The sequence below is a fragment of the Bufo bufo genome, chromosome 2, assembly GCF_905171765.1.
Source record: "Bufo bufo chromosome 2, aBufBuf1.1, whole genome shotgun sequence".
Taxonomy (NCBI): domain Eukaryota; kingdom Metazoa; phylum Chordata; class Amphibia; order Anura; family Bufonidae; genus Bufo; species Bufo bufo.
Window position 1 is genome coordinate 243,318,827 of NC_053390.1, and position 17,633 is coordinate 243,336,459.

At 43.5% G+C, this 17,633-nt stretch overlaps 1 protein-coding gene across 17 annotated transcripts in view; it reads left to right on the forward strand.

The window, feature by feature from the left end:
- The window catches only part of FBRSL1 (fibrosin like 1), a 617,089-nt gene that overhangs the window by 311,335 nt on the left and 288,121 nt on the right, over positions 1 to 17,633 (forward strand). For all 17 annotated transcript variants that reach the window (XM_040416276.1, XM_040416282.1, XM_040416281.1 and 14 more), the window contains one exon: positions 16,925 to 17,026. In XM_040416276.1, coding sequence (XP_040272210.1) covers positions 16,925 to 17,026 — 102 coding nt within the window. The remainder of the gene's footprint in view (positions 1 to 16,924; positions 17,027 to 17,633) is intronic.

The following is a 17,633-nucleotide window of genomic DNA, read 5'->3' on the forward strand; positions in this document are numbered from 1 at the left end:
GGCTTGCAACGCCGAATCAGACCATACAGAGACACCCGTCCCTTTCTTAGTCATGTCCGTTAAGGGTTTTACTATTGTCGAATAATTCTTGATACGTTTTCTGTAATAGTTGGTGAATCCTAAAAACCGCATAAGAGCCTTCAGATTTTCGGGTTGATCCCAGTCCAATACAGCATGGACTTTCTCAGGATCCATTCGAAAACCCAAAGATGCCAGCAGGTAGCACAAGAACTGCACCTAGTGTACCGCAAAAACACAGTTCTCTAATTTTGCAAACAATTTATTATCACTTAGAATCTGTAACACCTGTCTCACATGATTCTGATGTGTTTCCATGTCAGGAGAATAAATAAGAATGTCATCCAAATACACAATCAGAAATCTCCCCACCAGGTGATGAAAGATGTCATTCACAAAATGTTGGAAGACCGCCGGTGCATTGGTCAACCCGAAAGGCATGACCTGGTTTTCAAAGTGCCCCTCAGGAGTATTAAAAGCAGTCTTCCATTCATCCCCTTCCTTGATCCTAACCAGATTATATGCCCCCTTAAATCTAACTTGGAGAACACCTTGGCACCAATAATCTGGTTAAAAAAAATCGGGAATCAAAGGAAGAAGGTAAGGATCACGGATAGTAATCTGACTAAGTTCATGAAAATCCAGACATGGCTGAAGACCTCCTTTTTTTATTTATTTTTTTATTACAAAAAAGAACCCTGCAGCCACTGGAGACTTGGAAGGTCTCATGTGCCCTTTCTTCAAATTCTCGGCAATATATTCTCTCATGGCCTGCCTTTCAGGTTCAGAAAGATTATATATAGATTTAGGCAATTTAGCCCCGGAATAAGATTGACAGGGCAAATCATATTCCCGATGGGAAGGTAAATCCTGACATCCACTCTCAGAAAACATTTAAAAGAGGGTACAGCCTTAGTAGTAACCACAGAAAAGGAATTATTGAGACAATTATCAATGCAATAGTCCCCCCAATCCAGAATCTGCCTAGCTTGCCAATCGATAGTTGCATTATGCTTGGCAAGCCACGGTAAACCCAGAACCATAGGTGCAGGGAGACCTTCCAAGACAAAACACGAGATAACTTCTTGATGAAAGTCACCCACTCTTAATCTGATATCATGCAAAACTTGCGACAAGTACCTCGGAGTAAGAGGGGCAGAATCAATAGCAAATATAGGAATGTCTTTTTTTAATGTACTTGGTGATAACTCGTGCATGCGGACAAACTGAACCTGCATCAATCAGGTTCACCCCGGCCCCGCTGTCGATTTAAATACTTCAATTTCCCCAGTTTTTTACTCTAGCGCCACCTCGGCAGTCAGGAGAAATCGGGTACTACCAGCAAAGTACAAATGCACATTCTCTGACTCCCCACTCATACCTCCAATTGGATTTAGACGCCCCTTTTTGCCACTGAATGCTTGGACATATATTGACAAAATGTCCCCTTTGACCGCAGAAAAAACATACTCCCTGCTTGTGACTCCTAATTTTGCAAGCAGATACCGGAGTCTCTCCCCCTAATTACATGGGTTCATCCTCAGGGATAAGCTCAGGAGTCTCTTCACCCAAATATTTAAAGGAATATGGTACGTTATGTTATAGAACGTCCTGAGAGAGTAGGCCCTTAGATCTCTCTCTCAGGCGTCTATCAGTATGTGCAGCCAAAGACATAGCGGCTTCCAAAGACTCAAGATTCTCCTGAAAGGCCAAAGCATACTTCAGCCTCTCAGATAATCCCCGACAAAAATGGCTACGTAGCGCTGGATCGTTCCACTCAGTATCCATAGCCCACCTCCTAAATTCAGAACAATAGACCGCCGCCGAACGCTCTCCCTGACTCAGGCCGCGTAATTTAGTCTTGGCCAGGGAGGCTCGGTCCGAGTCTTCATAGATGAGACCTAAAGCTCAGAAAAATACATCTACTGATCAGAGAGACTGTGATCCAGTCAGCAGAGAAAAAGCCCAAGACTGGGCGTCCCCTTTAAGCAACAAAATAATCACACCCACTCTTTGGCTCTCGTCCCCAAGATGACTGTGGTTGTGGACGCAACTTAAAGTACCATTTGCATGCTTCCCTGAACCGAATAAAATTATCACTCCCCGCCCGAGAATCTATCCGGGGGAGTAAGTTTAGGTTCAGGACAGGTCAGGTAACCACTACTAGGATCAGCCAACAGTGGTCTCTGCATCTGTGAGACGGTCGTTTCGGAGGTCATCCACCTCCAGAGACAGCCCCTGTAGCTGTCCGGTCAGTGCAGCGATGACATCCATGGCTGAACTGATCCAGACAACAATATGACAGTTATTCGGCGGTTTATAATGTCACGATCAGTGTGTGGGAAAAACTCCACACTAAACACAGGAGGGCCTGGAAACTAGGGAAGAAACAGGTCACCTCCTAAACAACCCTAATCCGGGCCCTAACTACCTATCATTTTGAATAGATCTTGAAGGTAGGAATATTCATATGCTGGATACCTAGGCCCTTATATCCCTATAAGGCCCTGGAATGAGGTTAGGACCAGAAACAACCCATTCCTCCCCAGATGGACGAATGGAAGTCTCTGTCTCAGGCCCAGATACAAACAACAGGGAATATAACAAATAGGGTTGGAACGATTTATTGAAGTTATCGATGATAATCGATAAAGGGATTCGTTGTCGACGAATCCTGTTATCGAATAATCGTCCGATTCGTTGCTATGCCTGCGGGTCCTTAACCGGCAGTAACTTTTGCTTGAACTTTAAATGAGCGCATCTTTATTACCTTACAATGAAGCTCCGGTAACAGGCAGAGCGGGCGGTGGCATACCGTTATTTACTCACGTGACGCGCCTTATCCGCCTGCTTCATTCATAAAGTGGGCGGAGCAGGCACGTCGAGTAAGTGACGTTATGCCGCCGCCCGCTCTGCCTGTTACCGGAGCTTCATTGTATTTGTAAGGTAATAAAGATCATAGCGCTGATTTAAAGTTCAAGTAAAAGTTACTGCCAGTTAAGGAATACTCTTTAGATATTATACTACTGTGAGCGGCGGGGCCGGTGTATTGGGAGACACTGTTATGGGGGAGATCTGTGGATGACACATATAGCATAAGATCCCCTCCCCATAACTGTGCCATCCACAGATCCCCCTTCCCATAACTGTGCCATCCACAGATCCCCCTTCCCATAACTGTGCCATCCACAGATCCCCCTCCCCATAACTGTGCCATCCACAGATCCCCCTCCCATAACTGTGCCATCCACAGATCACCCTCCCCATAACTGTGCCATCCACAGATCCCCCTCCCCATAACTGTGCCATCCACAGATCCCCCTCCCATAACTGTGACATCCACAGATCCCCCTCCCCATAACTGTGCCATCCACAGATCCCCCTCCCCATAACTGTGCCATCCACAGATCCCCCTCCCCATAACTGTGCCATCCACAGATCCCCCTCCCCATAACTGTGCCATCCACAGATCCCCCTCCCCATAACTGTGCCATCCACAGATCCCCCTCCCCATAACTGTGCCATCCACAGATCCCCCTCCCCATAACTGTGCCATCCACAGATCCCCCTCCCCATAACTGTGCCATCCACAGATCCCCCTCCTCATAACTGTGCCATCCACAGATCCCCCTCCCCATAACTGTGCCATCCACAGATCCCCCTCCCCATAACTGTGCCATCCACAGATCCCCCTCCCCATAACTGTGCCTTCCACAGATCCCCCTCCCCATAACTGTGCCTTCCACAGATCCCCCTCCCCATAACTGTGCCTTCCACAGATACCCCTCCCCATAACTGTGCCATCCACAGATCCCCCTCCCTATAACTGTGCCATCCACAGATCCCCCTCCCCATAACTGTGCCTTCCACAGATCCCCCTCCCCATAACTGTGCCTTCCACAGATCCCCCTCCCCATAACTGTGCCTTCCACAGATCCCCCTCCCCATAACTGTGCCATCCACAGATCCCCCTCCCTATAACTGTGCCATCCACAGATCCCCCTCCCCATAACTGTGCCTTCCACAGATCCCCCTCCCCATAACTGTGCCATCCACAGATCCCCCTCCCAATTTTTATAATTGTGTAACTCCTAAAAAATATAATTTTTTTCCCGATTAATCTATGAAATTATTGACAACTAATCGATTATTCAAATAACCGTTAGCTGCAGCCCTAATAACAAAGACAAAAACAATAAGAACAGACCAGACTTATCTAAAAGTAGAAAACTGGCAGCTCCAGAAGCACCACAGAGTACAACCTATCAGCTAGTTAGAAGGCAGGAAGAAAATCTATAAACCGCACCTCCAAGAGTGAGAAGCTGCTACTTATGGGAAAGCAACACCTGAAGCAAGGGGTGTGGCATTCACCAAAACACAGACACAATAAGATCCACAGTGAACTCGTCAATTTAACCCACGAGTTGCCAGTCTCTCCGATCTCCTAGTACCTGCCACGGGAACGCCAGTGACACCTGCCTTGTGACTAATTATTGTCGCATGGCCGGTTAAAAAAGGGGACTTGTGACTATTTCACAACTAATATGGTCACAGGTTCCTTAGTAAATGTGCCCCATTTACTTTGCTGGTACTGAATTTTGCTGTGGTTTTTATGCACTAAAATCCACACTGCAAAAACGTGCATAATCCACACCATGTGCAGACCCCCTAAAAATACAATCCGTTTTCAGATGAAGGAATATCTGTTCTCTGGGTGCTGTGGGGGCAATAAGGTCACTCTCCCTCCAAGAGGTTAGACACCTTACATTTAGCAGGGGCAGTGTCAGGGACAATTATTTCCTGGTGCAAGTACTATCCTCATCATCGGTGAATACACAATGGATGTGAAATACCGCATGTATGTTTCCTTTCTAGTTAGCTTGGGAATGATGAAGTATTGTTCTAAACATCAAAGTAAAATGTCTCTTTGAAATTATTGCAATTTCCGTAAGCCACAAAGCATTTTTCCTATATGTTTTAATGCTTTACACCTTCTTTTATTGTCTGCTTGAGCTAAGACTACATAAAGTACTACTGAAGCTTTTAAAACACAGATGGCGTCCAATAATCCCAAGTGTAAGAACAGACTTCTCTTTTCGAACTCGGATTGTGTTATTTTTTTCTTCCATCTTCTGGTTCATGGCAGGCTTTGACAGATCAGAAGAAATTTTCACAGCTTGATGCCGCTGGATTTCAGTCTTGCATGAAAGAGAAACATCTGGAGCAAAATCAGTGAATTTCACCAAAGGGCTCCAGTAAAGTGTTCTTGCATCTGTTATAGTGACACTTGTCCCACTGCATATTCAGCTGGTTATGACTTGCCTGCTTTAAGACATTACTGCTGGATCCAGAATCTCATAATTTCTTCATTCTCTCATTATTAAATGTTCTGGCAAAGATGGAGCAATGGGCTGAAAGTAGGACACACGACTTTTATAAGCCATTATTATATAGCACATCTAAAATTTGGACATCACATTTCTGGGTACTTGATTGTTAATTATGTACAATTGTTTAGGTATCTACCCATTAAGTCAATGACCAAACCATGACTGAGCTTTGAATCATGACTTAAGCCTCATGCACACGACCGTATGTATTTTGCGGTTTGCAAAAAAACGGATCCACAAAAAATACAGATGATGTCCGTGTGCATTCCGTATTTTGCGGAACGGAGCAACAGGCCCCTGATAGAACAGTACTATCCTTGACCTTAATGCGAACAATAGGACATGTTCTATTTTTTTGTGAAACAGAAATACGGACATACAGAAACAGAATGCACACATAGTAACTTTGTTTTTTTTTTTGTTTTTTTGTGGACCCAGGAAAGAAAATATACGTTTGTGTGCATGAGCCAAACCAGCGACACCCTACTGCAGACAGCATTGTTTCAGAGTTGTTGCTCCTCTGTGCAGAGTAGGGTTCTGAGATAGTTTTCTTCCTTCTGTTGGAGAGCTGATTTGCATCCTTTACCCAGAAAGCAATGCATGTAAGGCTACATGCACACGGTCGTATGTGTTTTGTGGTCCACATGCCGTATGCCATCCGTTTTTTTTTCTGTTTTGTTTTTTTGCGGATCCATTGTAACAATGCCTAAAACGGACATGTTCGATTTTTTTCGTCTACGGAACGGACATACTGATGTGGACAGCACACTGTGTGCTGTTCACATTTTTTGCGGACCCATTGAAATTAATGGGTCCGCATCCAATCTGCAAAAAAAAAAACGGAGCAGACACGGAAACGGAAACAAACAACATTCGTGTGCATGTAGCCTAAGGCCAAATGCACACGGCCGTGTTCCGCAGCCGAGAGCGGTCCGTGGTAAACCGGCCGGGATTCCTGCTGACAGCAGGAGCGCACGGCGTCATTGGTTGCTATGACGCCGCACGTTTCATGCAGCCGCTGCTGTACAGTAATACCCTCGTATAGATCATACGAGTGTATTACTATAGTGCAGCAGCGGCATTAAGCGCACGGCGTCATAGCAACCAATAACGCAGTGCGCTCCTGCTGTCAGCAGGAATCCCGGCCGGGTTACCACGGACCGCTCTCGGCCGTGGAACACGGCTGTGTACATGAGGCCTAAGTCTGTAGGCCTGTGAAATCCACAGGCAGAACATGTTTTCCCCTGTGAATTTGTTCTGCACTTACCTTATATTCTGTTTGTCACTGGTGGGTTAGTAGTTTGTATTTAATATTCATTCTGCACTGCTGTTATAGAAGTCAGCTCTTCCTACACTGGTGCTAGACCTGTGTTGTAGACGGCAACCAATGTGATAAGACAGCTACTCAGAGGAGGCAGATAACAGCCTGAACCAATGATGAGACAGGAGGTACTGTATCTAAGCTGTAGTCACAGATCACAGCTATGTAGTAACAGAGCTGAGTTAAACTGTGGCCAAACAGCAAGCTCAAAAAAAATTAAACAGCAGTTAAGCACCCCCTATAGGTACTGACTTATAGGCAGCTTCTGACTAGACAGTTTCTTTAAAGGGGTTCGGGAGTATTTTTTTTTAAGATTAGGCAGGGAGCAGGACGTATTGAAAAAACTGACCTCTGTGGTAATGTGTCCTTCATGAAAACATTACCACTAAGGCCCCTTTCACACGGGCGATTATTCCACGCGGATGCGATGCGTGAGTTGAACGCATTGCACCCGCACTGAATACCGACCCATTCACTTCTATGGGGCTGTTCACATGAGCGGTGATTTTCACGCATCACTTGTGCGTTGCGTGAAAATCGCAGCATGCTCTATATTCTGCGTGAATGGGGTTGCGTGAAAATCGCAAGCATCCGCAAGCAAGTGCGGATGCGGTGCGATTTTCACGCACGGTTGCTAGGAGATGATCGGGATGGAGACCCGATCATTATTATTTTCCCTTATAACATGGTTATAAGGGAAAATAATAGCATTCTGAATACAGAATGCATAGTAAAATAGCGCTGGAGGGGATAAAAAATAATTTAACTCACCTTAGTCCACTTGATCGCGCAGCTCGGCATCTCCTTCTGTCTCCTTTGCTGAACAGGACCTGTGGTGACGTCACTCCGGTCATCACATGATCCATCACATGATCCATCACCATGGTGATGGATCATGTGATGACCGGAGTGACGTCACCACAGGTCCTGTTCAGCAAAGGAGACAGAAGGAGATGCCGGGCTGCGCGAGCAAGTGGACTAAGGTGAGTTTATTTATTTATTTTAACCCCTCCAGCGCTATTTTACTATGCATTCTGTATTCAGAATGCTATTATTTTCCCTTATAACCATGTTATAAGGGAAAATAATACAATCTACACAACCCCGATCCCAAGCCCGAACTTCTGTGAAGAAGTTCGGGTTTGGGTACCAAACATGCGCAATTTTTCTCACGCGAGTGCAAAACGCATTACAATTTTTGCACTCGCGCGGAAAAATCATGGGTGTTCCCGTAACGTACCCGCACCTTTTCCCGCAACGCCCGTCTTAAAGAGGCCTTAGACTGGTGATTGCAGACCCTCACACTGCTCCGTAGACTATATAACGTTTGTATTGTTGTAATTGTTCTGAAAACGGTGGGTTTAGCCAACAGTAATATAATGTATATTGTGGGTTGGGGTCTGAAGGCACACCATCATGACATGCTTTTACTCCATTTTAATATGTGCAAATTTTTTTTAACTTTTGTCTTTATTATTGCTACATTTTTTTTATTTTTTCAGCTTTGTTTCAAATTATCGGGAAATATCTAATATTTAAGCATTTGAACAATTTATCTCTATATAAAAGTGTTTTCTCCTTTCCATGCTTTACAATATATTTGTAATTCAATTCTCCATTTGTATGTATTAGGCAGTAAATTGCCACAAAAGAGAGCTGATGGCTATTAAAGGTAATTTAGTGAGGAAGTAATAAAGGCAAAGTATTCTGCATGATTCTTCCAGATATTCGCGTATAGAGGTTGTGTCCTTGGGTTGCGGTTCACGTAGGAGTGGAGCGTTTCACGGAAGGACATTTTAGCCACTTGCTCATTCTAGCCTATTCCAGGCTCTCTTCAGCTTCTTTTCTCAAGGACCTATAAAGATCTGTGTTCTTTTGGTGCCCCGCTCAGTAAGCAAATATTAATTTCAGTTGCATGTGAAATTATGTTTCCATAATGCTTTCCCGTGATCTTATCAAATTTCTTGTGATTTCTTATATGTGGCACATAGAAACCGTTCTAGTGGGTATTCTTAAAGCCCAGTGAGTAGATACTGAGGCCCCTATATAAACATGCTAGCAATTTTTATTTGTTACATATATGGAATTGTTACTGTCCGTTATATTTTGCGTTAACGTAGATGCAGATTTGTGGAAAATATGGAGCTCATTTGCCTAGGCAGCATATATAGGGGTTAAAATGAAATGGCGATAGAGAAGTTTGCGCCTTTAAGAGCGATGAAAACCAGCCGTCTCGATAAATAAATAAGTGTTCAGCCTCTTTGCAGCAGCTGTAGCCGTGGTTCGTGCGGAAAATGAAGGCAGATGATTCAATTTGGCCTGTGCCCCGAGTACATTTCCAAATGCTTCTGTGTGTGCGCAAGATAATGAACAAATGTATTGAGATGGCACAAGATCAGTGCGGGTTTACCGCTGTGAAAGCATCTCCCTCTCCCCCCAGTGGGGGCATGCAAACTCTGCTGGGTTAATGGGGGTGAGGGTCCATTCGCCCGCCACCTTTCAGAACAACTTAAGAAAAGAATTTGTCTCCTTTTGCCCCGGGTTCCCTGTTGCGCTCAAAGGGAGCTTTTGATAAATGGAAGTGTATTTATTAATAATGAGCTGGGGCCGGCTGTCTGTGATCTGAAAAGTGATGCTTATCAGACACTGTTTTCCTGTGGCATTCAAATACTTCGAGCACTAGAAGATATTGTAAATGCGCAGTGAGGCGTAAGCTCTCACCCAATTAACACCCTTTTTCCGATTTTATTTTTTCAGCTACAATTATATTGTATTTAGCAGAAAACTTTAACATTTTCATCACCAGTTTCAACTCATTATATTGGCTCAGCGGACCGTTTAGAACATTACTCAACCTTCAATTTCGGGTTATACCATTACACTGATTACATATCATGAGAGTGATATTTGAAGTACTGTACATTTTGCAATAGTCGATGTTGGAGCACTTTACACAAAATTTGTCAAATGTCGAGTGTTTGTTAAATTTGTTGCATCTTTAAACCAGGGTGGATAAAAATCAATGATTTTAAAAAAAAAAATCTAAACAATCTGATTTTTTTAAATATAAAACGCTTTTTGAGGAAAATATATTACCAGCCAAAGGTTATTCCATCATGAAATAAAGATTAGTTTTTTAATTATGTAGAATAAGGCTGTACGTGGACTCCCATATTGTTGAATGGATTAGGCAGTGGCTGAGGGACAGACAAAAGAGGGTTGTAGTCAATGGAGTATATTCAGACCATGGTCTTGTTACCAGTGGGGTACCTCAGGGATCTGTTCTGGGACCCATATTGTTTAATATCTTTATCAGCGAAATTGCAGAAGGCCTCGATGGTAAGGTGTGTCTTTTTGCTGATGACACAAAGATTTGTAACAGGGTTGATGTTCCTGGAGGGTTACACCAAATGGAAAAGGATTTAGGAAAACTAGAGGAATAGTCAAAAATCTGGCAACTAATATTTAATGTTGATAAGTGCAAGATAATGCACCTGGGACGTAAAAACCCAAGAGCAGAATATAAAATCAGTGATACAGTCCTAACCTCAGTATCTGAGGAAAGGGATTTAGGGATCATTATTTCAGAAGACTTAAAGGTAGGCAGACAATGTCATAGAGCAGCAGGAAATGCTAGCAGAATGCTTGGGTGTATAGGGAGAGGAATTACCAGTAGAAAGAGGGAGGTGCTCATGCCGCTCTACAGAGCACTAGTGAGACCTCATTTGGAGTATTGTGCTCAGTACTGGAGACCATATCTCCAGAAGGATATTGATACTTTGGAGACAGTTCAGAGAAGAGCTACTAAACTGGTACATGGATTGCAGGATAAAACTTACCAGGAAAGATTAAAGGACCTTAACATTTGGACTCACCGGAGTTTAATGACTTGATAGGCGTGTAATGAATTCTTGTAACACACAAGACCTCTCACAGTATCTTTAGGTCAGGTCCATTTATATTTATATTAGCATCCTTCAATGTTGTCCTTCCTTCCACCCCCCTCCTTCCCTTTTACCCCCCCTTGTCCCTCCCCATGTTAGTGTTTTACTAAATGGTGATAATTTCCAATGAGATAAATTTATAGCCACAAAGATTATATTGAGATTGACAATCGGTTACATAGGCCATAAAGCTTTAATGTTTTTTGTTAACATGGACACAATGTTGCAAAATGTCTATATATGTATTCATTTATTGACGATTGTATACGCTCTCTATATGTGTTGTTGATAACAGCTAGTCTCATTGTTACTTTATGCACTGGACCCTGAGAGGTCCTACTGTAATATTCATGTTCATCAAATGTCACTATTCTTTTTTGAAAATGGTGATTTCAATAAAGTCAGAGTAAACATAAAGGACCTTAACATGTATAGCTTGGAAGAAAGACGAGACAGAGGGAAATGATAGAAACTTTTAAATACATAAAGGGAATCGAATCGACCCTTCTTTAAACCGAAGACTTTTGTCTAGAAATATTAGGCCAGATTTCTTACGCCATCCTTGTACTGGAGTGAGTTTGAGACTTTTATTTTTATTTTTAAATCTAAACAGTGATCAATCTAAAATAAAACTCATTTACCTATCTAAAGACACCAACTTTTCAAATCTGGACGATGTGGTGTAAAAAGTCACAAACTTTTTGCACAAGGGACCCAAAAAGTCCTCTCTTTTCCACATTTCTAAAAAGTTACACCAGAAATTGCTGTAGATTATTGCAGAAATTATGCCACTGCATAGTGCTTTGGATTTCAGTTTATGACACGGACTGGCAGAAGATTTGCTAGATTTATTAGGAGTCTTGTGCATAGGGGGGAAAAAAAAGCCCAACTCTCCGATAGAGATCAATAAACATCTCCAGTCTGTTGTGCCTATGGTCCATATGGCTGCTGTAAAGCATATCACTATATGTTAACAGCAGCTCAGGCTAGATGGTAGCCCCATAATTGTGTACCAATCTAATATTTTTAGGAGAAAAAAAAACATTAGAAAAAAATATATAGATGAAGCATTGTTTTTAATAGGTGCCTACCAATTTTTTTTAGGGAAAAAAAAAAAAAAATCCCTTTTAAGGGTCCATTCACACGGATTCACTATACACTCGGCCGGCGCCCCCCATAGAACTTCATTCTTGTCCGCAGTTGCGGACAAGAATAGGACTTGTTCTATTTTTTTCCAGAGCTGCGGACCGGAAGATCGGGTGTGCACTCCCGAAATGCGGATGCGGGGAGCACATACTGTGCTCTCCGCATCTCTTCCGGCCCCATAGAGAATGCAGAACGGATGCGGACCCATTTGCGGACATGTGAATGGACCCTAATGGTTTTTTGTTTTGTATATGTATGTATGTGTGTATATAGATATCTCCTAGACTGCATGGCCACTACACAGTGGATAGAGGTCTCTACTTCGGGCTCTCTCCACTGTGTTTTTTTTTCTAGGAAAAACTTTCCTGACCCTATGTGAATACTCAGCTAAAAAGGGAAAGTATCAAAAGGAACGTAGCACTTGTTTTCTTTGCAGGATTTCTTAAAGACTGAAAAACTCACTCTGCACATTTAGATAAAAATTGTCTGAGTTCTAGGGGAGAAAATAACAAGACGCACAATCCAGCTCCGTTTTTTCCACATGACTGATTCACTCAAGTGAATGGGTGTGCAAGAAAGACCCCAAATGGATGCATGCCATCTGCTGTCCATTTAAATTAACAGTCTGTGTTTATCGGCGTGCATGCGGATAACTTTAAGGCTGGGTTCACACTTGAGCGTTTTACAGCGCGTTCAAACGCGCTGTAAAACGCTCAACACATGAAAACCAATGCTTCCCTATGGCCCTGGTTCTCACTTGAGCTATTACAGCGCGTTTGAACGTGCTGAAAAACGCCCTACGCTCAAACAAGTTCTTGAGCTTCTTTGGGGCGTTTTGACGCGCGTTTGTGGCCATAGGACACTGCAGTCAATCACACAAACGCGCGTTTACTATTGCAAAAAACGCGCATAAAAACGCACGACAAAAACACGCGTTAAACGCGCATATCAAATACGCTCAGGTCTGAACCCAGCCTAAAGGGGTTTTCCAAGACTTAAATACTTATGACCTATCCTCTGGCTAGGTAATCAGTATCTGATCATTGGGTTCCAGGACCCCTGCCGATCAGCTGTTTGAGAAGACAGCAGTGCTCGTAGTAGCGCCACGGCCTTCTCTCAGCTTTCACGTTGATTGATCACGTGAAAGCTGAAACACGTATGAGCTGCTTTATGTTAATCATTACTTATGTTACCTGCTGAAGGACTTGTATAAGGCCTCATGCACCCGTGGCCGTTGTGCCGTTTTCCGTTTTTTTTCGCGGACCCATTGACTGAAGGGGTTAATTGTGCTGATCACGGCCCCCTGTAAGGGATCAGGGCTGCCAGGCAGCAGGGGGCAGAAACTCCCCCCCCCCCCCTTCCCAGTTTGAATATCATTGGTGGCCAGTGCGGCCCCCCCCCCTCTATTGTAATAATAGGTTGGTGGCCAGTGCGGCCCCCCCCTCCCTCTATTGTAATAAATCGTTGGTGGCACAGTGTGCGCCCCCCCCTCCCTCCCTCTATTGTAATAATTCGTTGGTGGCACAGTGTGCGCCCCCCTCCCTCTATTGTAATAATTCGTTGGTGGCACAGTGTGCGCCCCCCATCGGCCCACCCTCCCTCTATAGCATTAACAACATTGGTGGCCAGTGTGTAGATGGGAGGCCGCACACTGGCCACCAATGTTGTTAATGCTATAGAGGGAGGGGGGGGCCAATGGGGGGCGCACACTGTGCCACCAACGATTTATTACAATAGAGGGAGGAAGGGGGGGGGGCACACACTGTGCCACCAACGAATTATTACAATAGAGGGAGGCGGGGGGGGCACACTGTGCCACCAACGAATTATTACAATAGAGGGAGGAAGGGGGGGGGGGCCGCACTGGCCACCAATGATATTCAAACTGGGGAGGGGGGGGGGGGGGTCTGCCCCCTGCTGCCTGGCAGCCCTGATCTCTTACAGGGGGATATGATAGTACAATTAACCCCTTCAGGTGCGGCACCTGAGGGGTTAATTGTGCTGATCACGGCCCCCTGTAAGAGATCGGATGCTGCTAGGCAGCAGGGGGCAGTCATCTACACAGTTTGTAGTATATTCTAACTAGAAGCGTCCCCATCACCATGGGAACGCCTCTGTGTTAGAATTTACTGTCGGAAATGAGGTTTCACGATCTAACTCATATCCGACAGTATATTCTAACATAGAGGCATTCCCATGGTGATGGGGACGCTTCAAGTTAAAATATACCATCGGATTGGAGAAAACTCCGATCCGATGGTATAAAAGGGACTCCAGACTTTACATTGAAAGTCAATGGGGACGGATCCGTTTGAAATGGCACCATATTGTGTCAACGTCAAACGGATCCGTCCCCATTGACTTGCATTGTAATTCAGGACGGATCCGTTTGGCTCCGCACGGCCAGGCAGACACCAAAACGACTTTTTTTTCATGTCCGTGGATCCTCCAAAAATCAAGGAAGACCCACGGACAAAAAAACGGTCACGGATCACGGGAAAAATACGGTCGTGTGCATGAGGCCTAAGGACGGGTTCACAAATAGGGTTTTTGCTAGCATTTTCTGCACTTCCACATTTTTTTTTGGGGGGGGGGGGGGGGGGTTGGGGGTTCCACCTGCATTTTTGGTGCAATTTTTTTGGTACTTGCATTTTTTTTTTTTATTAAGTGGCACTGGCATCTTTTGTCTTTCTGGCATTCATTTCATAAATGCAGCATGCTGGAGTTCTTCCAGGGCTTTTTTTTTTTTTAAGGTGTTTTGACATCCCTGTCTGGGAAAACGCCATGAAGAAAATGTTTTTGGTAAGACACACTGTGTCCAAAAACGCTGTAATAAACGTAGGTGGGCAAAAAAAAAAAGCACTTGCTGTTGTACTGCCAAAAAAAAAGCCAGTGCAAATTTGTGTGTTATGTAGAGACCCTTATTAGGATATTTGCTGATGAATTTAGACAGGCATCACCCCTAGTCATAAGCCACAGGTGTAATGAAGATGATCTGTCACAGCCACTGAAAGTGCTTATTAATTCCCTATAACAAATAGGGCTCAGAAGCCATGGTGCATCTAAAAATTGATATTCAGTCAGGCAGGTTAATAACGTCAGCTGTTCCTCTAATTTGATTTCCTGTGCACAGCATCATTAAATCTGACAGGTTCCCATATAAAACCATCCCACAGTTGTACCTTAACTGGTGATTTCTTAATCATATTTGGAAAAGAACAAAGGAATTTAAAAAATGGATAACTAGATCATCTCAAGCCTTGGTACGGGTAGGTGTTTCGAGGTGCTCCAAATCACATGGGTGCATGGTCCAACTGTGATAGCACATGCACACAAACTTATTTTCTTTCCGTGTCCGTTCTGTTTTATTTTGCGAACCATATACGAAATTATTCATTTAAATGGGTCCGCAAAAAAATACGGAAGTTACTCCGTGTGCATTTTGTTTTCGTATTTCCGTTCCGCAAAAAAAAAAAAAAAAATAGAACATGTCCTATTATTGTCCGTGTTACGGACAAGGATAGTACTGTTCTATTAGGGGCCAGCTGTTCCGTTCTGCAAAATACGGAATGCACACGGATGTCATCTGTATTTTTTGCGTATCCGTTTTTTTGCAGACCGCAAAATGCATACGGTCGTGTGTATGAGGCCTTAGAATGAGGATGAATATAGAGGGTGAATTGAGCATTCCTGATAACATGATTTAAGCTATATGTAAAAAGGGAACAATACAAAATACATACACACCATTCAAACCTGTGAGGATATGCAATATGTAAAAACCCTAGGATTAAACCACATAAACATGTACCGTACTTTGCGCTTTATTTTGTAACCGTAGAAGTAAAAAAGAATTGATTTATACGGCATCGGGAGTAATGCACTTACTTTCATTCATTACAAGGCACCTAAGTTGTGGGATATTGTAGAATTGGTTGATTGAATCTCAATGGTAAGATGGTAATCAATTTTGTACAATGAGGAACCCCATTCAAAATCCAATTATTCTTTTATATTTTATAACTAAAATCCGATGCATATCTGGCTGCAAATCCACTTCAAATCACCTCAGATTTTACCCCTTTGAGGCCTCATGCACACGACCGTTCAGTTTTTTGCGGTCCGCAAATTGCGGATCCGCAGAACACGGAAGCCACCTGTGTGCCTTCCGCAATTTGCGGAACGGAACAGGCGGCCCATTGTAGAAATGCCTATTCTTGTCTGCAAAACGGACAAGAATAGGGCATGTTATCTTTTTTTTGCGGGGCTACGTAACGGAGCAACGGATGCGGACATCTTTTGCGGCCCCATTGAAGTAAATGGGTCCACACCCGAGCCGCAAAAAAGGCGGCTCGGATGCGGACCAGAACGGTCGTGCGCATGAGGCCTTACAAAGAGTTAAAATTAAAATCCACACCACCTGTCATTGTTTATGTTGAAAAAGTCCACAGCACATAGGTGACATTTCTGAAATCTCATCTAGTAGCCTGGTACTGTAATCTGCTCCACTTTTTACCTGCACAAATCTGCAGGTAAGATCCATAGCAATTCTGGACTGTATGGACTTACCCTTCATATTTAAAGGGGTTGTCCCACGAAAAATATTTTACAGTTTTCAAACTAGCACCTGCATTTGAATACTTAAAAATGTACGGTGACACCTGAAATTTATTTCAAACTGGCAGCTCAAGGGTCGTTTAATGTCTGCTGCAGCTGAAGGATTGAATTGAGCATGTGCATCCTCCTCAGCGAAGTGGACGCACATGCTTAAATTCCATTCTTCAGCTGCAGCAGACAGTACACAACCCCTGAGCTGCCAGTTTGAAATAAATCTAGCAGATAAATTAGAGCAATTAATTGGGGGAGCTCTGGATCCATGTGAGGTACATGGCTGGTTGTAGCTTTGTTAGAAAGAGATTGTCATGTTCTATATGATTTTAAATTTTAATTTTAATTTTTTACAAATAAATCATGAGATAACCCCTTCAGAAGCAGTCTTGGAGCATTTCTCATCTAGCCTCTGTGCTACCATAGAGTCACCATATAAGCGTTCTTCAGCTCTTTATGTGACCTTTTTTCCAAACGTGCATCTCTTTATTTTTCAGGTTAAAACATCCAGGAACAGAAACGGCAGAAGCAATGACGATAGTACTATCAAAGAAGCCATGAGTTCTCAGCGCGGCAGCTCTCACGATTGTCTCAGTGATGTAGGTATTTCTATATTGTGGGATTTTACTTGGCCTATTTTACTGTGGTTAATTAGTATTTATCTTCAGCCACCATCTTTTTCCATGGTCCAGAAACTGGTGCACCTAACATAAATCAAGTTACTGACTTCTGCTCTTCCATATATGTGGTTTTGACTTACAGAACACGGGAAAGTTTTTAGGACAGCTTTAATAAGCCTAAGATTTAGTCAGTGTAAGCGTAATTACGGCTACTTTCACACTGGCGTTTTGGCTTTCCATTTGTGAGATCCGTTCAGGGATCTCACAAGCGGTCCAAAACGGATCTGCTTTGCCCTAATGCATTCTGAATGGAAAAGGATCCGCTCAGAATGCATCAGTTTGCCTCCGATCAGTCTCCATTCCGCTCTAAAGGCGGATACCAAAACGCTGCCTGCAGCGTTTTTCTGTTCGCCTGATGAAACTGAGCCAAACGCATCCGTTTTCTCTGACACAATCTGCCACAATAGAAAACTGATCCGTCTCCCATTAACTTTCAATGGTGTTCAAGACGGATCCTTCATGGCTATAGAAGACATAATACAACCGGATCGGTTCATGACGGATGCATGTGGTTATATTATTGTAA